The sequence below is a fragment of the Heterocephalus glaber genome, unplaced genomic scaffold, assembly GCF_053883595.1.
Source record: "Heterocephalus glaber isolate CG9 unplaced genomic scaffold, H.glaber_assembly_v1.0 deba00001509, whole genome shotgun sequence".
NCBI classification, from domain to species: Eukaryota; Metazoa; Chordata; class Mammalia; order Rodentia; family Bathyergidae; genus Heterocephalus; species Heterocephalus glaber.
The window spans coordinates 1,332,613-1,356,831 of record NW_028258325.1 but is presented as its reverse complement, the minus strand read 5'-3'; the positions used below and the strand labels follow the sequence as shown (position 1 = coordinate 1,356,831).

Below are 24,219 nucleotides of genomic sequence, written 5' to 3'. Positions count from 1 at the left end.
AAATAATGGTCCTGCGTCCCTGTACTGAGTCCTGTACAGCAGAATACTGCTTCATGCTGCGGAGATGGGTGGGCCCCGAGTCAAAACATTAAGCAGCAGAAGCCACACACAGTGCCGATCCTGCTGTGTTGTTCAGCAGTAGAAAAGAGGAGCCAGGTTGGTGGTTTCCCTGGGAAGACCAGGGACCTCCTGGAGATTGGGGTGTCCCATTTTTTGATGTGAGCAGCGGCTGCACAAGAGTGTTTACTTGGAGATACTTCAGCGAACTATGTTCTTATGGTCTTGCACTCTCCTGTATATTTGCTGTGTTTTGATTTTAAAATTAATTTGAAACTCCATGATAAAATACCAGATCCGTCCCACTGCTCCCAGCCCAGAGGTAGGGGCTTCTGAGCTGCCATCCCACCGCTCCTGGTCCAGAGGAAGTAGCATCCCACCACCATCCCTCCTGCTGCTCCCAGCCCAGAGGAAAGGGCTTTGGGGCCGCCATCCCTACTGCCACTCCCGGCCCCTGTCCCACCTCTCCCAGCTCAGAGGAGGTGAGCCACACGGGCGCCAACCGCACGCCCCCCGCCCCCCCAGTCAAAATGAGAAAACATACATAAGTCTCAAAACCAGACTTCCAGATCACCTACAGCAACCCCAAAGAGAAATGAGATGGAACACTCTGATACTCAACCACCTAGACCCACTGAACCAGCAACAAAAGGGGATCTGGAAAAAGTGAAATCAGAACTAATTTCTCAGGTAACAGGAGAAATTGTGCTCCTAGTGCAAGACATGATTAATAAATCTAGAGAGGAGCTGAGGAACATGATGGAATCCCAACATAGGAAACAAATGGAATCCATAAAACAGATGCAAATAGATTTCCAGGAGATGAAAAACTCCCTTGAAAGTCTACACAGCAGAATGAGCCAATGTGAGGACAGAATTTCAGATATAGAAGATAAGATTGCAATTAATGACCAGGAAAAGAAAAAAATGCTTCAAAATTGTAAGGGAACACGAGAAATCAATCCAGCAGCTGCTAGATGATGCAAAGAAGAATAACATAAGACTGATTGGAGTCAATGAAGAAAGAGGAGAGAGTGCAGATGACATGAAAAAACTTCACAGAAGTAATGGCAGAAAACTTCCCAAGCAGGGGGAAAGAACTTGACATACAGATAAGTGAGGCATATAGAACTCCAAATAGCCTTGATCAAAAAAAATCTACACATAGGCATATAATTGTTAAGATTCCAGAAACTCAACAGAAGAACAAGGTTCTACAAGCAGTTAGAGAAAAGAAACAAATCACATACAAAGGAAAGCCCATCAGAATCACAGCAGAGTTCTCAACGCAAACCCTCAAGGCAAGAAGAGCTTGGAGTGATATATTCCAAGCCCTAAAGGAAAACAGCCTCCAACCCAAATTGATGTACCCTGCAAAACTATCTTTCAAAATTGATGGAGAAATAAGATACTTTCATGACAAAGAGCACCTTAGGAACTTTGTGAATACCAAACCGGCACTCCAAAAAATTTTACACAATATCCTAGGAACAAACATTGAGGATCACAGCCCCAGGAAGCAAAGCAGAATGAACCCATCTGGCACAACAAGAAATTAAATGTAAAGGGGGAGAACCCAACAAAAAGAAAAAGTCATGGCAATGACAAGTCAATACGTTTCAGTTATAACCATCAATGTTAATGGTCTCAATTCACGAATCAAAAGAAATAGACTGGCAGAATGGGTCAAGAAGCAAAATCCAACAATATGCTGCATATAAGAAACACACACTTAATTCAAAATGAAACTCATAGACTGAAAGTTAAAGGGTGGAAAACAATACTCCATGTGACAGGAACCCGAAAAAAAGCAGGAGTAGCTATCCTCTTTGCTGATCAAGTAGATTTCAAACCAACACTGATTAAGAGAGATGAAGAAGGACACTACATCCTTGTAAAGAGAGGAAGAGATCACAATCATAAATGTCTATGCACCAAACACTGGTGCACCCAACTATATAAAACAAATACTAATGGACATGAAAAGTCATATATGCACTAATACAATTGTAGTGGGGGACCTCAACACCCCACTGTCACAAATAGATAGATCAGCTAGACAAAAAATAAGTAATGAAATACTAGAACTCAATCAAACTCTTGAACAAATGAACTTAACAGATGTTTACAGAGTCTTCCACCCCACAAAATCAGAATACACATTCTTCTCAGCTGCACATGGGTCATTCTCCAAAATAGACCACATACTCACACATAGAACATGTTTCAGTAAGTGCAAAGGAATCGAAGTTATCCCCTGTATATTATCAGACCATAGTGCAATGAAATTGGAGATCCATAGCAAAAGAAACTCAAAAAATTTCATAAACACGTGGAAATTGAACAACACACTTCTGAATAACCAGTGGGTCACAGAGGAAATTACAGAAGAAATCAGACAGTTCCTTCAATTAAATGACAATGACAATACATAATATCGGAATCTATGGGACACAATGAAAGCAGTCTTACGAGGGAAATTCATAGCAGTGAATACTCATATTAGGAAAACAGAATGAGCCCAATTAAACAACCTGATGCTGAACCTCAAGCTTCTAGAAAGAGAAGAGCAGGACAACCCCAAAGCTCATACAAGGGAGGAAATTATAAAGATCAGAGGAGAAATCAATGCAATGGAGACTAAGAGAACGATACAAAAAATCAATGAAGCCAAGAGTTGGTTCTTCGAAAGAATAAACAAAATTGACAAACCCTTAGCCAACCTTATCAGAAAAAGGAAAGAAAAGGCCCAAATCCATGCAATGAGGAATGAAAAGGGTGAAATTACAACAGACCCAGCAGAAATCCAGAGGATCATCAATACCTACTTCCAGAACCTATTCGCCAATAAGATGGAAAACACAGAAGAAATGGACAGATTCCTAGATACATATGAATTACCAAAGTTGAAGACCCAAAAATTCTAAACAACTCAATATCAACCAATGAAATTGAAAGTGTAATTAATAACTTATCAACTAAGAAAAGCCCGGGCCCTGATGGCTTCACTGCTGAATTCTACAAGACATTTGGAGAGGAACTACTGCCACTACTGTTTAAACTCTTCAATGAAATTGAAAGGGAAGCAATACTCCCAAATTCATTCCTGGAAGCAAGCATCACCTTGATCCCCAAAGCAGAGAAAGACCCAACTGAAAAGGAGAACTATAGGCCAATCTCACTAATGAACATAGATGCAAAAATCCTTAATAAGATACTGGCAAATAGAATGCAGAAGATCATCAAGAAGATCATACACCCTGATGAAGTGGGATTCATCCCAGGGATGCAGGGATGGTTCAACGTACACAAATCAGTCAGTGTAATACACTATTATCAATAGAGCCAAGGACAAAAATCATATGATTATCTCCATAGACACAGAAAAAACATTTGACAAAATCCAATATGCATTTATGATAAAAATCCTACAAAAAATTGGAATAGATGGTCTCTACCTCAAACTGGTAGAAGCCATCTATGAAAAACCAACAGCCAGTATCATACTAAATGGTCAAAAACTGAAATCCTTCACGCTAAAATCAGGAACAAGACAAGGATGTCCACTATCACCACTCTTGTTCAATATAGTTTTGGAAACATTAGCCATGGCAATTAGACAAGAGAAAGACATAAAAGGAATAAAGATAGGAAATGAAGAAGTCAAATTGTCATTATTTGCAGATGAAATGATACTCTATATAGAAGACCCCAAGAACTCCACCAAAAGTCTTCTAGACTTAATAACCAAATTCAGTCAAGTAGCTGGTTACAAGGTCAACACACAAAAATCAATAGCTTTCCTCTACACGAATGACAGACTCACTGAGAGAGAAATAGGACAAATAATTCCTTTCACAATAGCATCCAAAAAACGGAAATACCTAGGAATCAACCTAATGAAAGAAATCAAAGACCTCTTCTCTGAAAACTATAGCACTCTAAAAAGAGAGATTGAAGATGATCTCAGAAAATGGACAGACATCCCCTGCTCCTGGGTAGGAAGGATTAATATAGTGAAAATGGCCATACTTCCAAAACTGCTATATAGATTCAATGTAATTCCAATTGAGATCCCAGCAGCATACTTCATGGACCTTGAGAAAACAATCTAAAAATTCATTTGGAACAAGAAGAGACCCAGAATAGCAAAAGCAATTCTAGGTAACAGAGACATGGCAGGGGGTATCACAATCCCCAACCTGCAACTATACTACAAAGCTACTGTGATAAAAACAGCATAGTACTGGTAAAGAAACAGACCTGAGGACCAGTGGAACAGATTAGAAGATGCAGAAACAACTCCAGACACACTCAGCCATCTCATCTTCGATAAAGGAGCCAAACACCCTCACTGGAGGAAAGATAGCCTCTTTAATAAATGGTGCTGGAAAAATTGGGCTTCAACTTGCCAAAGATTAAAACTAGACCTATATCTCTTGCCATGCACTAAACTCAAATAAAAATGGATTAAAGATCTAAATATTAAAATAGAAACTCTGAACCAGTTGGAACAGAGGTTAGGTAGAACTCTTGAAGACATCGGTGCAGGAAAAGATTTTATGAACAAAACCTCAGTTGCCCATGAACTAGCACAAACAATCAACACATGGGATCTCTTCTTATTAAAAAGCTTCTGCACAGCAAGAGAAACCACCAGCAGTGTGAAGAGACAACCCACAATGTGGGAAAAAAATCTTCACCTGCTTTTCCTCGGAGAAAGGTCTACTATCTCAAATCTATAAAGAACTGGAAAAGATCAGACCTCCCAAATTTAAAGACCCAACCTGAAAATGGGCATCTGAAATGAACAGACATTTCTCAGACAAAGAAGTAGAAATAGCAAATAAATACATGAAAAAATGTTCAACATCACTGGTCATTCGAGAGATGCAAATGAAAACAATGCTGAGATTCCACCTCCAGAAAGAATGGCTGCTATCATGAAATCAACCAATAACAAATGCTGACAGGGCTGTAGGGAAAGAGGAACTCTGCTCTACTGCTGGTGGGAGTGTAGACTGGTGCAACCACTGTGGAAATCAGTATGGAGATACCTCAAAGAACTAGGACTGGAAGTCCCATTTGACCCTGCTATTCCCCTGCTGGGGATCTTCCCCAAAGAATTAAAAGAATCATACCACAGTGATATATGTGCACCCATGTTCATAGCAGCACAGTTTGTGATAGCTAAAACTTGGAAACAGCCCAAATGCCCATCAACTGGAGACTGGATAAAGAAAATGTGGTTTTTTTTTAATATAAAATGGAGTACTACTCAGCCATAAAAAATGAGAAATTAGAGACATTTATAGCTAAGTGGATGCACATTGAGGCCATGCTCTTAAGTGAAATAAATAATACACACATGTAAATACCAAATAGTTTCTCTGGTGTGAGAAACTGAAAGTATAAATAAGGACTAAAACGTATAATAGGTAATGTGAAATAGGAAGAAAAGGGGCAAAGGGGAAGGAAGTGGGAGGGGTAGGGGAAAGGATAGAAGGGAATGGAATTAATATGAGAAAATGGAAAAATAGGAACAAAATCTTTGTAAATAAGGAGGAATGGAGGGGTTGAAGGGAGGGCTGGGCAAGGGTGAAAAATAACCAAGAGAGATTATGTAAAGGTGCAAATTTCCAATGATGAATTTCATTATATTGTATACCTAAAATGTACCAATGATTAGAATAAATAATCGATAATGCAAAACAGGAAGAAAAGGTCCAAAAGGGTAGGGGTAGTGGGAGGGTCAGGGGAAAGGAAAGAGGGGAAAGGAAAGAAGGGAAAGGAAAAATGATGAGAAATGGAAAAAATGGAAATAAAATCTTTGTAAATAGGGAAAGGTGGGCAGGGGAATGGGGAAAAAATAAGAACCAAGATACATCATGTAAAGGTACAAGTTCCCAGTGAGAAATGTAATTGTGTTATATACCTAAAATGTACCAATGAAAGAATGTAACAACAACAACAAAATTTCCAGCGCTACCTCCTTGGAATTTTGCCCAGGTAACTGTGAGCCAAATGTTGAGTGTTGTTGAACGGGACCTTGGGCTTACAAGGCAGGCGCTGGGACCACTGAGCTAAATCCCCAGCCCTATGTGCATATATTTTGATCATATACATCCCCTATTACTCTTTCTTGCATTTCCCTCTCCTCTCTGCCTTATTCTCTCCATCTTTTCTAATAATAGTATTCTTTCTACTTTCATGTCATCTGTTTTTGTTTAGATTCCATATATTAGGGAAAATATGTAAAACTTGTCGTTCTGAGTCTAGTTTATTTTGCTTAACATGATCTCCATTTCTGTCATTTCCCCAAAAATGACATCATTTCATTCTTATTTATGATGGCATCATACTCCATTGTTCATATATACCACGGTTGCTTTGTCTCCTCACCTGTTGCTGGGCACCTAGGCTGCTTCCATACCCTGGCTATTGTGACTTGTGCCACAATAAGTTTGCATATGCAGGCGTCCCTATAGTATGCTGCCTTAATTCCTTTGGCTGTATACCAGGGAGTCATATGACAGGGTCACATGGTAATTCTAGTTTTAGGGGGCGTTTTTTTGTTTTTTTGGTACTGAAGATTGAACTCAGGTCCTTGCGCATGCAGAGCAGGCAGCAGAACCACTAAGCTAAATCCCCAGCCCTTTAGTTTTAGTTTTTTGAGGAACTTCCATACTGATTTCTATAGTGCCTGTACTAATTTACATTTCTATCAACAATGTAGGACTGTTCCTTTTTCTCCTGCATACTCACCAGCATTTGTTGTTTTTGTGTTCTTTTTTTCATTTTTGGTTTTTTGAGACAGGGTCTCACTATGTAATCCAGGCTGGCCTTGAACTCACTGTGTAGCCCAACCTGGCCTCAAACTTTTAGTGATCCTCCTGCCTCCGCCTCCTGAGTGCTGGGATTACAGGCGTGTGACACCACCTCAGCTCATCTGTTTCTGTATTTTGATGTTAGCCATTGTGACTGTGATGAGATGGAATCTCAGTGTATTTTTTATTTGCGTTTCCCTAATGGCAAAACATGTTGAACATTTTTCATGTTGACCATTTGTACTCCTTTTGAGAAGCATCTGTTCACTTGTTCACTCGTTGATTGGTCTATTTGAGTTTTGGGTGTTAAGGTTTTTTAGTTCTTTACATATTTTTGACATTAATTCTCTCTCTAAAGATTAGCTGGCAAAGATTTCCTCCCATTCTGTGGGCTGCCTCTTCACTGTTAATTGTTTCCTTTGCTGTACAAAAGCTTTTTTATTTGATGCAGTTCCATTTGTTGATTCTTGCTATTATTTCCTGTGCTATTGAATTCCTATCCAGGAAATCTTCGCCTTTGGCCATAACTTCAGATATTTCCTTTATGTTTTATTCTGGCAGTTTCAAAGTTTTAGGGAATTTTTTTTTTGAGGGGTAATTTTTTTTTTTTTTTTGGTACCTGGGATCAAACGCAGGACCTTGCACTTGCGAGGCAGGTGGCAGAACCACTGAGCTAAATCCCCAGCCCTGAGGGGTAATTTTTGAGACAGAGCCTTACTATTTTCTACAGGCTGTCCTTGATCTCACCATGCAGCCCTGGCCGACCTCAAACTTGCAGTAATCCTCCTGCCTCAGCCTCTCAAGTGCTGGGATTATAGGCGTGCACCACTGCATTTCAGGTCTTTGATCCGTTTTGAATTGATTTTTGTAGAGTGAGAGATAAGGATATAATTTCAGTCTTTTACAACTGGATGCCCAGTTTTCCCAGCACCATGGATAAAGAGGCTGGCTTTTCTCCAGTGTATATTTCTGACCCCTTCATCAGGAATCAGATGGCTGTAGTGCATGGGTTCGTTTCTCTGTTCTCTATTCGATTTCAATGGTCTACGTGTTTGTTTTTGTGCTAGTACCAAGCTGTTATGGCTTTGTAGTATGTTGTAAAATAGGATATGATGCTGCCAGCATTGCTTTTTTGGCTCAGGATTGCTGTTGAGGTTTAGATCTAAAATGTCCCCACAAAGTCTCATGTGTTGGAAGTGGGGATTTTGGAAGGTGACTGGATTCATTATCAATGAATTAGTCCATGGATGATTTCAGAGCTGAATGTGGTGTTATGAAGTGATGTCAGGTGGAGGACGAGCATCACTGGGGGCTGCCTTTGAGGGGCCTCTCTTTCTCTAGCTCTTTCTACTCTCTCTGCTTCCCGGCTGCTGTGTGTTAAGCCACTTCTCTCCACCATACCCTTCCACCATGCCATTCTGCCTTTGAGCCAGCTAACCATGGACTGAGCCCTCTGAAATCATGAGCCAAAGTGAAACTCTCCTCCTTTAAATTGTGGGTGTCAGGTATTTTGTCCTAGCGATAAGAAGGGTAATACAATTGCTTTGGCTGTTCTAGGTCTTTTGTGTTTCCATATGAATTTTAGGGTTATCTTTCTAGTTTTCTGAATAATATTGGAACCTTGATGGGGATTGCATTGAATCTGTAGATTGAGTTTGATAATAATGGCAGTTTTAACAATATTCATTCTGCCAATCTATGAATATAGGAGAACTTTCCATCCTCTAGTATTATTTTCAGTTTCTTTCTTCAGTGTTCTGTAATTTTCACTGTAGAGGTTTTTCACCTCCATGGTTATGTTGATTACTAGGTATTTTATTTTTTTTAAGCTATTGTGAATGGAATTGTTTTCCTGATTTCTTTCTCAGCTAGTTCATTATTGGTGTATAGAAAAGCTATTGATTTTTTTTAAATGTTAACTTTTATATCCTGTATTTTCATTTTTTAAGCTAAATTCTCTGCAAGACCTTCATCCCTTACCCAAGATAATTTTGGAATATAGGCAGGTAAGTTGACTTTGGTAAGGAGTTTGTGGTGAAGGGGAAGTGCCCGGCCCTGTCTCTGTTAACAAATCTCCATTGCTAAAGTGCCCTAACAGTGCCCGAAGCGGGTACGGTTAGTTTCTCAGGTTGATCTTATGTTAACCCTACTTCCTGGAACCCTGACATGATCTTACTCAAGTCTGCAGTCAGCCCTGCCTAGCCCTGGGAACCAAAGGGTCATTAATTGAAAAGACTGATGCCATGTCCTTGCTCATGACTTCAGTGTGAATGAGACTTCTGCCAGTATCCACAAAAGCCCCCACTCTCCTCCTGGCTTCCAAGCTCCAGAGTAGGGTTTTGTTTTTACTAGTAATGTTTACCAGGGGGTTAATGACACACCCCACTCTCCTCCTCTAGCACTCACCTTTTCTCTGTTCACAGAACTGCCCTTCATTTCCCAGGTTTTGTTTTTTGGGAACAACAGTGAAAACTTTGTCATCACTCAGACCACTATCCTATTATTTATCGAGCCTATGGCCTGCTGTCTGGGTTTGGGAGCACACTAGAACTAGTTAGCCCTTTCTCCTGAAGGGTGAGAAATAGAAAGGGCCCACACAGGGAACACTGGGCTGAGCATTTATTTACCTGCTTATCTTTGCAACTTTTCTGTAAAGTTAGAGTTATTGCAGAACAATAGATTTATTTTAAAAGGGAAGGATGGCATCTCTCTCTGAGGGCCACTGTTATTCAATCCTGGCACCACCTAAGGCCATCTGAGGTGACCAGCAACACATGCCTGGCCCCGTGTGAAGTGCTGCTCTGGTGCTTGTTCTTGTTTAAATACTTAACAAAAGGATTATTCTTGTCTTTGTAATTTAGGTTCACAAGACCAAGTCGACCTTTGTAGATGGATTACTAGCATGCATGAAACAGGTAATAGGCTTTAAACAAAGAAATGGTGACTAGGAATATGCTTATAGATGAGTTTAGATACACATAGAACTTTTATAATTCTAGTGAATGATGAAATGGTCTAGTGTTCTTAGAACTGGTTCTTGAACTGTGGTTCTGGAATGATTCAGGTCTCCACACAGTGCAGGCTGGCATTATGCCTCTAGATTGTCCATTTAAGAGGAAGCTCTGTAGCTGACCTCTTGCTTTCACGGTTATTATTGTATCTGTCTTCTGGAACCATTTGAGATAGATGTTATTGTTTTAGCTCATACACATGGAGACTGTAATCAGAGATGTTCTGTGAGTTGTTTGGGGCTACGTAGCAAGTAACAGAGGCTGTCAGTGACTCACAGTGCCAACTTGACTTGTCAGATCACCCATAGCGCATCATCCCCCACCTGTCCTGTGCACTGGATTTGTAAATAACATAAAGGCCTACTAGTTCTATTGCTGCTTCTACTTGGGGTAGAGGGAAATGTCCTTCTTCACCCATCCCTGACCCCATGACAGGAGTTTCGTAACTCCAAGAACATTTCAGAGGTGAGAGTTCAGAGTCTGCAGCTCATTGGGCTCTAGAGAAGCAGTGAGTGTGGGTGTTGACAGTGAAGAGCCCAGCATGGTATTGCCATGGCTTAAACTGATTCTTTTTAACTGATCAAGGGCTCCATTTCGTCTACATGGAATCAGACTGGAACTGTGACTGGGAGACTTTCAGCCAAGCATCCTGTAAGTTAGTGTTCTTTGTTGAATGCGTTTCTGTGCCTTGCTGCTAAAGTTTTTTTCCTAGATGTGTTTGCCTGTGCAATTTCCATTTCCAAGCGGGAACTTCATACTGAAAATTTCGTTTCAGTCTGTACATTCATCCCCCAACCTTCTGCTTGCACTTCTGTATTCTGGGGACAAGACTCTGAAGTGCTGAGTTAGTAAGGGGACCCTCCCCCAATCCAGGGACTCTAGTACTGAAGGCAAAAAGGACCCTCCTTCCCCTCCCCATCTTCCTTTTCAGATTTGTGCTGGCCAGGTGACTTCTGATTTCCAGAAGTAACTCTGATGACCACTTCCATTTTTTTGGTTGTTGAGTACTATTTCCCATTAAAGAAGTCCTAAATGCCCCTGAGTTTATGATGCACCTTTAGTTTAGTTTCTTTTTGTTGTTGTTGTTTTGTTTTGTTTTTTGTGTTTTTTTGTTGTTGTTGTTTTGGGAGGTTTTTTTGGTACCAGGGATCAAACTCAGGACCTTGCACTTGCAAGGCAGGCGGCGGCACCATTGAGCTAAATCTCCGGCCCTGTTTTTTGTTTTTTTTGAGACAGGGTCTCGCTGGTTAAGTCAGGCTGGCCTTGCATTCACTAGGTAGCCCAGGCAGGCCTCCAACTTGTGGTGATCCTCCTGCCTCAGGCTCTCAAGTGCTGGGATTACAGATGTGTGCCACCACACCTGGCCCTATTATGCACCTTTAGTAATATTTAAAACAGCTACCTTGTAGATGACTTTATATTTCTGATGTAAAGAAGATTCGCTACTCATTTCTCATTACAGAAAAGTTCCTTAAGTACGGAAAAGAAATGTAAACTAACAAGAGCCACTATTATTCCACCGTGTAGAACCAACTGTAGTTGACATCCATCCTGTGTCTATCTTCATACTATTTGCTAAGCACATTTTCATAAAATACCATCTTGTTTTTAATTTTTTGATTTTAACATCTCTTGGTATCATTATACATCACTAGTGATCTGAGTATATTTAGATTTAAATGTGTGAATTAAATATGTAGATTACTCAAATATATGCTTCGTGATTATATAACTATGAATATGTGTTTGTGGTAAAGAAATTCAAGAAATGTGTGTTTATGGACAAGAAAATGTAAATTGTCTTTCCCTTCCCTTCCTCACATCTGTCTGTCCCACTGGTCCATAGTAGCCAGTGCCTTCATCCGGGCATCTGTATATTCAGTGCACCCAGTGCTTACAGTGGAGGGGCACCTGTTCCCTGCCTTGAGAAAGGGGCTGGCACAGGTGGGAGTGTGGGTGCAGCATGCCCACACTCCAGTCTCGAGCTGGTTCTTTGAGGGGTGACTTGGACGTCCCAGTTTAGAGAGCTCTTCTGTGGGCTAGGCCTGGCTGGCTGAGTCATAATCACGCTCAGTAGGTAACTGCCCGACCAACTCAATCTGAGCTGGAATGCTGCGCCTCTGGAGCAGGTGAGGCTTCTCCATGCCCTCTGGTTAATGTCTCAGCCAACCATACCCACTGTGCCTCCCTCTGAACTGATGCTGCTTCTGCCCCAGGAGTTGTTCAGAAAGTCTGCTGGGAAAACTCACCCTTTGTGGAGGACCTTGGTTTTGCCCGTCGGGGTTATGAGTTTCTGTTTCCCACTGCACATCTAGGTTCGTCTCTTGTACTTTATTCTCTTCTGGAAGTTTCCCACAGCACTGATTTGCGGGCAGCACTTTTAGATTTTTAGTCATGTGTTAGTTTTACTTGTTTACTTTTCTGTTATTTCATTTGGATGTTTTAAAAAGGAAGTGTAAATACGTGTACATTCAGCCACCTCCTTTACCTGGAGTCTGTGCTGTCCTATCAGCAGCTATGTCGCATCCACATCACAGCTGACCCTATGGATGCTCCTTGAGGTTGCTTTCAGCTTTACATATTTTATAGTGAGATGCCATACACATACTTGTGCATATGTTTTGGTCTATTTCCCATAGCATAAATTCCTAGAGATGGAATTTCAGAGTCTAAGCCTATATGTATTTTTAAGGTTTTACATTGTCAGTTTGTCCTCCAGAGGAAAAAAATTACATTTCCACCACGTAGTGTGTGAAATGCTTGGTTTCCTAATCCTTGTAATCACAAGTCTCTATTTTGATTACTATTTCCTGACTCTTTTTAAAATTTCCATTCCTTTAAAAATTTGTTGAGTTAGGCATGGTGGCACATGCCTGTAATCCTAGTACTCAGGAGGCTGAGGCAGGAGGATTGCCATGAGCTCAAGGCTAGCCTAGGCTACATAGTGAGTTCAATGCCAGACTCAACTACATAAAAAAAGTAAATAAATAAATAAATATTTGTTGACGTTTACTACATTAAATAATTATTCTATGAATTACCTGCTTATGATGTTTACCCATTTTTCTGGAGGATTTTTTTCCTACTAATTTAGGAAAGCTCTTCATATAGTAGATTATCCCTCAATAAAAAGCTGAAATATTTTTCTTCACAATTTTCTTTTGCCTTTTAAAATATACATTGTTTTTACCATACTTAAATGACATTTTTATTATGTAAATAATATTTAATCAGAGCCGGGGATGTAGCTAAGTGGTAGAGCTCTTGTCTAGCATGTGTAAGGGCTTGGATTTGATGCTAAGCACTGCAAAAAATATGTATATATTGACATACATCTATATGTGCATATATGATCATTCAAAAGAATTCAAACAGTGGACAAAAGTAAATACAGCAAAAGCCTTAGGAAACTGTAGCCCTGTGGGAACCACCACTAGCATTTGGTGCCCATCCTCTGATTTACCCCTTTATGTGGACCCACACACACCTGTGCACACATTGGCATGAATGGGATGGCGTTGTGGCTGCTGTTTTGTTTTAGACACCCTTCCACACCCACTGTCTCAGCCCTGTCCTTAATCCTAATGCCCATGGTAGCAACCTAAAGTGTGTACATCTGTATTTTGCTCCAGACTTATAATAAACTCCCACACAGGCCCATATGTGTCCATACATATGAACACAGACATGTAATGACTTTGAACGTGTTACTTTCAGAATTAGAGTCTCCTTTCTCTGTCTCTTGCCTTTCTCCACAAGCCCTGGCTGGTGGGAATCCCGCAGATCATCTGCCGGCCACATTGTGCTCTTGCCAGTGTGTGCTCTGCATTTTGTGCAGCCACCTTCTGAAAGTCATTCCCCGCTGAGCATCACACATTTGCCCTGATGTACTGGTACATGTGTTCTTGTGGGGAAGATTTTCAGGTGTGGGATCACTGGGCAAAGGTGTTCCATTTTGCTTTAGGTTGCTTTGTCACACTGCCCTCCAGCACGTCTGGCCCTGATCTCCACCATGAGCCATATGTGGCCGTGCTCTGGCTGCTTCCAGATGGCTGTGCCCGTACTGCAGTCCCTTAACATCTCAGATGAGCTTTCCTCAGTCCAAGATTATTCAAATGTTTATCTCTATTTTCCTATAATTTTAGTGCTTTCATGTTTTTACACACAGCACTTGAATCCAGCTGCACATTACTTAACCAGATACTGTTGCCATAGATGGCTGGAGCTTGAATTACATTTATTTTCCCTAAGCTGCACAAAATGTAGTTTAATTTTATTTTATTGTAGTCCTGGGGATCAAACCCAAGGCTTCACACATGCAAGGCAGATGTTCTACTACTGAGCTACAGTCCCTGCTCTGATTAATATCTTTAAAAATCAGTGGTAGCTGTTTTCTCACACACACCCTCCCTAGAGAAGATCATTGCTACCAGCTGACTCTCTTGCTGCTCATCACCACCCACCTCCATGTTATTCTGCTTCATGCTTGTCTCTCATAATAGGAAAATGTAAAATGTTTTTGTCTTTTAGTTCACCCATATTTTCCCCATATTTTGACATTTTAATGAAGCAGTAACTGATTATGGTTTGTTTAAAAACTGTTAAAGAATAGTTGATTTGATTGATTCACCTGCAGTCTCAGTAACATATACATATAATAAACACATTGAAACATTTTATAGATGCTATTTTAAAGTCTTTGTCAGAACATACCACTATTTGTATCATCTTAGCATTGGCGTCTTTAGATTGCCTTTTCCCTTGCAAGTTGAGATTTTCCTATTTCTTCGCATATCTAGTACTTTGGGGTTGTTTACTGGACAATTTCAATATTATGAGAGTCTGAGTCTTGTTTAAAAATTTCAGTAAAATGTTGAGATTTCTGTTCTAGTGGGCAGTCCACCTAGCAAGGCTCTGGCTGCCTGTTCTGACTTGTCACCCACGTGCTGTGGTGCCACTGGAGGATCAGTTTTCAAAGCCTTTGCCTAGCTATTTAGATAGTCCCACTAATGGCCACCCAGGGTGAGTGTAGGACTGAGAGTCGTTTTGTGTTAGTTCACCTGCCCATCTTCATGTACTGTTCAGGACGAGAGCTGCACAGGGGCAGGTAGAGGCTGAGCCTTGCAGTTTATAAGTGGACTGACATTGCTTGCCTGAGCTCCTGTTCATGATCTCACCACTCATTTCTGGTCCTTTAGGAATCCCCTTTTTGTGATCTTCAAACCAGAAACATGAAACTTTAGTAATCTGACCCTGCTACACACTCCCTGACACTGGCCCCATGTCCAGGACCAAGCAGTGGGAGGACAGAGGGGGACAGATGGTGACAGATGGTGACTCCTGTCTGGTAGGACTTCACATTCTGGTCTGCTTCCCAAGTCTTCCTGCTGCTGTTCATTTATCAGAATCTCCAGGCTGCTCCCTGAGCTTCTCTGTCCAGTTTCATGGCTGCATTCAGTGGAATGTGTGTACTGTGCCTTGGAAATAGGAACCTTAGCTTCATTTTCTCCCATTACTGCAGGTGAACCTAGGGAGCACTGAGCTACATCTCTGCCCTGCTTCCTTCCTGCCTGCCTGCCTGCCTTCCTTCCTTCCTTCCTTCCTCCCTCCCTCCCTCCCTCCCTCCTTCCCTCCCTCCCTCCGTCCCTCTCTCCCCCCCTCTCTCTTATTCTTTTTTATTTTTTTGAGACATGGTCTTGTTCAATTGTCCAAGCTGGCCTCAAACTTTTTTTTTCATTAAGTTTATTGGTACATTTTAGGTATAAAATACAATTACATTCATTGTTGGGATCTTGTACCTTTACATGATGTATCTTAGTTCTTATTTTTTTCCCCATTTCCCTGCCCTCCCTTCACCCCCTCCACAGTTCCCTATTTACAGAGACTTTGTTTCCATTTTTTCCTTTTCTCATATTTTTTCTTTTCCATTCTTTCTTTTCCTCAACCCTTCCCACTTCCCCAACTCCTTTAGACTTTTTCTTCTTATTTCACGTTATCAATTATACATTTTGATCCTTATTTACACTTTTAATTGTTTTTTGTTTTTTGTGGGGTTTTTTGGTACCAGGGATTGAACTCTGGACCTTGTGCTTGCGAGGCAGGCACCAGAACCACTGAGCTAAATCTCCGGCCCTTACACTTAGTTTTTCACACCAGAGAAACTATTCAGTATTTACACGTGTGTCCTATTTATTTCACTTAAGGGTATGGCCTCAATGTGCATCCATTTAGCTATAAATGTCTCTAGTTTCTCATTCTTTATGGCTGAGTAGTACTCCATTTTATAGAAAAACCACATCTTCTTTATCCAGTCTCCAGCTGATGGGCATTTGGGCTGTTTCCAAGTTTTAGCTATTACAAGTTGTGTCACTATAAACATGGGTGTCCATATATCACTGTGGAATGATTCTTTTAATTCTTTTGGAAAGATACCCAGCAGAGGGATAGCTGGGTCAAATGGGACCACTGTCCTAGTTTTTTGCGGTATCTCCATATTGATTTCCACGGTGGTTGCACCAATCTGCACTCCCAACAACAGTGGGAGTTTCTCCCCACAGCCCCGCCAACATTTGTTATTGTTTGATTTCTTGATAGCAGCCATTCTTTCTAGAGTGAGGGAGAATCTCAGTGTTGTTTTCATCTGCATCTCTTGAATGACCAGTGATGTTGAACATTTTTTTCATATATTTATTTGCTGCTTTTACTTGTTTGTCTGAGAAATGTCTGTTCATTTCAGATGCTTATTTTTGAATCAGGTTTTTATATTTGGGGGGTCTGATTTTTTTGGTTCTTTATATATTCTAGATAGTAGACCTTTGTCTGAGGAATAGCTGGTAAAAATTTTTTCCCATGTTGTAGGCTGTCTCTTAGCTCTGTTGGTGGTTTCTCTTGCAGTGCAGAAGCTTTTTAATAAGATGAGATCACAGTTGTTGATTCTTTGTGCAAGTTCCCATGCTACTGAGTATTTGTTCATAAAATCTTTTACTATGCAATGTCTTTGAGAGTTCTACCTAACTTACCTTCCAGCAAGTTTAGTGTTTCTGTTTTAATATTTAGATCTTTAATCCACTTTGATTTTAGTTTAGTGCTTGGTGAGAGATAGGGGTCTAGTTTTAATGTTTGGCAGATTGAAATCCAGTTTTTCCAACACCATTTATTTATTTATTTATTTTTTGGGTACCTGGGATCGAACTCGGGGCCTTGCGCTTACGCAGCAGGTGGTGAAACCACTGAGCTAAATCCCCAGCCCTCAAACACCATTTTTTTTTGTACCAGGGATCAAACTCAGGTCCTTGCATTTGTGCAGCAGGTGGCAAAACCACTGAGCTAAATCCCGGGCCCCAACACCATTTATTAAAAAGGCTGTCTTTCCTCCAGTGAGGATGGCTGACTCCGTTGTCAAAGATGAGGTAACTGAGTATGTCTGGAGTTCTTTCTGTATCTTCTAATCTATTCCAATGATCCTCAGGTCTATTTCTTTGCCAGTACCATGCTGTTTTTATCACAGTGGCTTTGTAGTATAGTTTCAAGTTGTGATACCCCCGTCATGTCTCTGTTGCCTAGAATTGCTTTTGCTGTTCTAGGTCTCTTCTGGTTCCAAGTGAATTTTTGGATTGTTTTCTCTAGTTCTGTGAAATATACTGTTGGAATTTCAATCGACATTTCATTGAATCTGTATAGCAGTTTTGGAAGTATGGCAATTTTCACTATGTTGGTTCTTCCTACCCAGGAGCAAGGGATGTCTTTCCATTTTCTTATATCCTCTTTGATCTCTTTTTTCACAGTGCTGTAGTTTTCAGTGTAGAGGTCTTTTGCTTCCTTTATTAGATTGATTCTGATATATTTCGGTTTTTTGGATGCTATTATGAAAGGAATTGTTTCTTTAATTTCTCTCTCAGCGAGTCTGTTATTTGTGTACAAGAAGGCTATTGATTTTTGAGTGTTTACCTTATATCCAGCTACTCTACTGAATCTGTCAATTAAGTCTAGAAGTATTTTGGCAGAATTTGGGGGGTCTTCTATGTAAAGTATCATATCATCAGCAAATAATGACAGTTTAACTTCTTCCTTTCCTATCTTTATTCCTTTTATTTCTTTCTCTTGTCTAATTGCTGTAGCTAATGTTTCCAGAACTGTATTGAACAGGAGGGGTGATAGTGGGCATCCTTGTCTTGTTCCTGATTTTAGCATGAAGGTTTTTCAGTTTTTGACCATTTAGTATGATGTTGGCTGTTGGTTTTTCATAGATGGCCTTAATCAGGTTAAGATAAAGACCTTCTATTCCAATTTTCTGTAGGGATTTTATCATGAATGGGTGTTGGATTTTGTCAAATGCCTTTTCTGCATGTATTGAGATGATCATATGGTTTTTTCCTTGACTCTGTTAATATAATGTATTACATTTATTAACTTATGAATGTTGAACCATCCTTGCATCCCTGGGATAAATCCGACTTAGTCACGGTGTATGATCTTCTTGATGACCCTCTGTATTCTGTTTGTCAGTATCTTGTTGAGGATTTTTGCTTCTATGTTCATTAGGGAGATTGGCCTGTAGTTCTCTTTTTTGGTTGGGTCTTTCCCTGGTTTTGGAATCAAAGTAACACTTGCTTCCAGGAATGAATTTGGAAGCCTTACTTCCCTTTCAATTTCCTTGATGAGTTTAAAGAGTAAGGGCGATAGTTCTTCTTATAAATATCTTGTAGAATTCAGCAGTGAAGCCATCAGGACCTGGGTTTTTCTTCGTTGGTAAAGTTTTAATTACATTTTCAATTTCAGTGATTGTAATTGGGGTGTTTAGACTTTTTATATCTTCTTTGTTCAACTTTGGTAATTTATGTAATGGGACTTTTTTTTTTGGTACCAGGGATCAAACTCTGGTCCTTGCACTTGCACAGCAGGTGGCGAAACCACTGAGCTAAATCCCCGGCCCATATTGGTAATTTATATGTATCTAGGAATCTGTCCATTTCTTCTGTGTTTTCCATTTTATTAGAGTACAGGTTTTCAAAGTAGGTATTGATCCTTTGGGTTTCTGCTGGATCTGTTGTGACTTTACCTTTTTCGTTCCTAACTGCATGAATTTGAGCCTTTTCTTTCCTTTTTTTTGATAAGGTTGGCTAAGGGTTTATCAATTTTACTTATTCTTTCAAAAAACCAACTCTTCAATTTGTTGATTTTTTTGTATTGTTCTCTTAGTCTCCATTGCATTGATTTCTGCTCTGATCCTTATAATTTCTTCCCTTGTATGAGCTTTGGGTTTGTCTTGCTCTTCTTTTTCTAGGAGCTTAAGGTTCAGCATTAGATTGTTTATTTGAGCTTGCTCTATTTTCCTAATATGGGCATTTACTGCCATGAATTTCCCTTGTAGAACTGCTTTCATTGTGTCCCATAGATTGTATGTTGTCTTAGCATTATCATTTAATTGTAGAAACTGTCTAATTTCTTCTTTAATTTCCTCTGTGACCCATTGGTTGTTCAGAAGGGTGTTATTTAATTTCCATGTGTTTCTGCAGTTCTTGCAGTTTTTTATGCTATTGATCTCCAGTTTCATTGCTCTATGAACTGATAATATACAGGGGATAACTTCAATTCCTTTGCATTTGCTTAAACATGTCCTATGAGCTAGCATGTGGTCTATTTTGGAGAATAACCTATGTGCAGCCAAACAATGTATTTTCTGATTTTGTGGGGTGGAACACTCTATAGACATCTATTAAGTCCATTTCTTCAAAAGCTTCATTCAGCTCTATTATTTCGTTGTTGATTTTTTGTCTAGATGACCTGCCTATTTGTGACAGTGGGGTATTGATGTTCCCCACTACAACTGTATTAGTGCTTATTTGTTTTTTCATGTCCATTAATATTTGTTTTGTATAGTTGGGGGCATTAGTATTTGGTGCAAATATATTTATGATTGTCATCTCTTCCTCTTGGATTGTTCCCTTACAAGGATGTAGCGGCCTTCTTTGTCTCTCTTAATTAGTTTTGGTTTGAAATCTACTTTGTCTGCAAATAAGATAGCTACCCTTGCTTTTTTCCGGGCTCCTGTCAAATGGGGAACTGTTTTCCATCCTTTTACTTTCAGTCTGTGAATTTCTTTGTGAACTAAGTGGGTTTCTTGTATACAGCATATTGTTGGATTTTACTTCTTAATCCATTCTGCCAGTCTATTTCTTTGATTGGTGAATTGAGGCCATTAACATTGATGGTTATAACAAATATGTATTGGCTTATCCTTGTCATGTTATTTTTCCTCTTGTTGGCTCTTTTATTTTTTATATTCCCCCCTCTCCCTTTAATTTCTTGCCTTGCCTGGTGGATTTGCTCTGTTGGGCCTTGTGGAGTTGTGACCTTCATATTCTTTTTCAAGGATATTGTTTACAGGATTGTTTGGACTTCTGGTTTGGTATTCATGAAATTTCTCAGGTGTTCTTTGTCATGGAAGTATCTTATTTCCCCATCAATTTTGAAAGATAGTTTTGCAGGATACATCAGTCTAGGTTGGAAGTTGTTTTCTTTTAGGGCTTGAAATACCTCACTTCAGGCTCTCCTGGACTTGAGGGTTTGTGTTGAAAAGTCTACTGTGATTCTGATGGGCTTCCCTTTGTATGTGATTTGTTTCTTTTCTCTAACTGCCTGTAGTATTTTGTTCTTCTGTTGGGTTTCAGGGATCTTGATTATTATATGTCTAGGTGTAGATTTTTTTTGATCATGGCTAGTTGGAGTCCTATATGCCTCATTCATCTGTGTGTCAAATTCTTCCTCTCTGTTTGGGAAGTTTTCTGTCATTAATTCTGTGAACAGTTTCTTTATGTCCTTTGTACTTTCTTCTGATTTTTCATGGATTCCTATCAGTCTCATATTATTCTCCTTTGCATCATCTAGGAGCTGCTGGATCAATTTCTCATGGTCCCTTGCTATTTTTAAGAGATCTCTCTTTTCATGGTTACTGACCGCAATCCTGTCTTCTATATCTGATATTCTGTCTTCACATTTCCTCATTCTATTGCAAATACTTTCAGTAGAGTTTTTAATCTCCTGGATATCTGTTTGAATTTGTTTCATGGATTCCATTTCTTTCCTATGTTGGTCATTCTTGGTTTCCATTTCTTTCCTATGCTGAGCATTCATGGTTTCCATCATGGTCCTGAGATCATCTATTTTTTTTTATCTGTTTCTGTTCTAGAGTCTCTTATCATGTCTTTCATTCTACTCACCATTTCTGTGGTTATCTGGGAAATTATTTCTGTTTTGAATTTTTCTAGAGCTTCCTTCATCTGTTTTGTTACTTCCTGTGCCATCAGTGTAGGGTGTCCAGGTGATTGATTATCAGACTTTTCCACCTCATTTCCCCCAGAATTTGCCTTTGGTGAGCTGGTAGCCTGATTTTGTCTTGCTTAGGTGTCTTCTCATTTTTATTTTTGTTGTTGGTTCTCTTTTTGGTTCAATTCCTGAGTTGATACTTCAATATTGCTTATTGTAAGTATCTTTATTGGTTGTATTTAGAATCTTTATGGAATGATTGTTTCTCAGAAGTGTCTTCCAGATATATCTGGTCTTTAGGTTTTGAGTCTCTATTGACTCTTAGGCCATCAGTATACCAGGAAGGACAACTGATTAGATCAATCACAACACCTTAGCCCAAGTGATACAATCAGCAACAACAATAGCATCAAGCTTAGTTTAGAAAATGACAATTTGTGGTAGTTATTAATCTATTACTTTTAAACGTGAATTAAATCCAAATCAAGGAACACCCCAAAATATGTCTATAGTGAATTAACTCTTCAATATAGCAACTTACCTTTCAGGATGGGGACTTAGAAGGAGTTGGGGAGGGAGGGATAGATAGGTATGATAGGGAAAAGTTAGAAGTGAGGCCAGAGGGCAGAGGAAGATCATGCAAACTCTAGGAAGCTGTTGAAGAAAAGAGGAGAAGACAGAATGAAAGAACAAACACAAAAAGACAGTGTGGCAGCAGTGTGCAGATCTAAGTCAGTTAGTTTCAGCAAGCCAGTAGCAGACCCATGAGATTCAGGCAGATTTCTGCCTGCAAGGCCCAAGTTGAGCTCCCTGACCTCCTGCAGGGTTGAACTCTGCAAGGTTCTCCTGCAGGCTCCAGCTGCCCTTCCCCAGAAGATAATCCAGGTTCTGTTGGGAGGTGCTGATCCCTCCACCTTACCAACCACAGTAGTCTGGTGTCCCTTTACTGCAGAGATTCTCTTCACTTTTCCAGTGGGCTTCAGTTTTCATCTAGGAGCCTGAGAGAGGCCCTCTTTCTCTCATTCACTTCTGCTCTATCTTCTGGAGCTCAGGGCAATGTCCTCTCTGGCCCACTGACCCTCCTTGGTGTGGATCCAGGTGCTGGCTTGGCCCAGTGGCCAGGGGTGGGGGTGGGGTTGGTGCCTGCACAGCTCTGCTCCTCTGCACCAAAGGGGCGGGGCCACTGGACTTTTGATCCTCCGGCCTTAGACTCCCAACTAGCTGGGTCAACTTAATTTTTTACCAACTTTATTGAAGTAAAATTGAGATACTAGAAACTTCATCTATCACCATTGCATAAATGTTGACATCCATGTACAATCATGAGACCATCCCCACAGTCAAGACAGTGAGCATATCCATCACACCAGGGTGTCCTTGTGTCCTCTTGTAATGTCTTCCTCCCCAGCTTGTGTGCATGTTCCAGGCAACCACCAACTTCTCTTTGCCACTTTCTGGATGTTTATGTCAGGAGAGTCACACAGCATGTACTCTTTTTTTTGTCTTGCTTCTTTTGCAGGATTATTACTTTAAGATTCAGCCATGTTGATCTGTGCCTCAGTAGTTCATTTCTCTTTATTAATGAGTGGCGTTCCATTGTAACTGTTTATGACAATTGTTTATAAGTTCATCTATTGATTCCTACTTGGGTTATTTCCAATTTGGGATATTACTACAGATACAGATATGGATATAGTTTTTACATTTAGGTCCATGGTCCACTTCAAATTGATTTTGGTATATGATATAAAGTAAATGTCTTAATTCATCTTTTTTGCATGTGGCTATCCAAATGTCCCAGTACCACTTACTGAAAAGATTATCCTTTTTCCTATTTAATTCCCTTAGCATCTTTGTCAAAAATGAAATTTCCATAAATATAAAAGTGCATTTCTGTACTCTGAATTTGTCAGCTGATATATATACTTATACAATACTACTAACTCACTATTTTTATTGTTGTAGCTTTCCAGTAAATTTTTCAATTGAATAAATCTTCCACCATTATTTGTTTAAAAAAACAAATTGGCTATTCTGGAACTTTTGCATTTCTGTATAAACTTTAAAATCAGCAACTTGTTAATTTTTGCAATGTTAACAAAATTTAGTGTGTTCCCTCCCATAAAAAGGGGTAATCTGGGGCCGGGGATTTAGCTCAGTGGTTCTGCCGCCTGCCTTGCAAGCGCAAGGATCCGAGTTCAATCCCTGGTATCAAAAAAAAAGGAGGGGGGAATCTCTTCTTTAGGCCTTCTTTAATTTCTCTTAGCAAGGTTTTACAGTTTCCAAAGATAGGTCTTTTTGTATATTTTGTCAGATTTATCTCTTAAATATTTCATATTTTTGTACTATTATAAATGCTACTTTTTGTTTCAATTCCCAATTGTTCATTGCTAGTATATAGAAATACAATTGATTTTTTGATTTTACATCATGCAACCTTGATAAACTACTATTTTGGTAACTAATTTTGTAGATTCTATCAGATTTTCTATATAGATGAGCATATCATATGTGACTTAAGTTTTCCATCTTTTCAAGATGTTCTCTTTTTGTTACCTTTTCTTGCCTAATTGCACTGATCAAAACATTCTATACCATGTGGAATAGATGTGTTGAGAGCAGGTATCTTTCCTCATTACTGATCTTATGGGAAACCATTCAGTCTTTCATTAGGAAAAATGATGTAAGGCTTGGGTTTTCCATGAATTCCCTTAACTCTGAAGTAGTTCCCTTCTACTAACAGTTTGCTAAGAGTTTTTATATGGATCCTGAATTTTGTCAAATTCTCTTTTGCCTCTGCTGATAAGATCATGTGGTTTTTCCTTTTTCAGTTTGCTAATATGGTGAATTACACTAGATTTTCAGCTGTTAAGCCAATTCTCCATTCCTGGAATAAGACCCATTTTCTCTTGACATATTATACTTTTTATATACTGTGGAATTAGATTTGCTAAAATTTTATGTAAAATTTTTGTAAGCATTTTAATGGTGGCTAATTGATTGGTAGTTTTATATCTGTGTCCTTGGAATCAGGGTAATGCTGACTTCAAATAATGAAT

The 24,219-nt window shown here is 39.6% G+C and overlaps 1 protein-coding gene across 6 annotated transcripts in view; it reads left to right on the top strand.

The window, feature by feature from the left end:
• Positions 1-24,219, top strand: part of Poln (DNA polymerase nu) — a 147,337-nt gene that overhangs the window by 61,678 nt on the left and 61,440 nt on the right. For all 6 annotated transcript variants that reach the window (XM_021260401.2, XM_021260400.2, XM_087187780.1 and 3 more), the window contains 3 exons: positions 8,834-8,890; positions 9,746-9,799; positions 10,481-10,546. In XM_021260401.2, the coding sequence (XP_021116060.2) occupies positions 8,834-8,890; positions 9,746-9,799; positions 10,481-10,546 (177 nt within the window). The remainder of the gene's footprint in view (positions 1-8,833; positions 8,891-9,745; positions 9,800-10,480; positions 10,547-24,219) is intronic.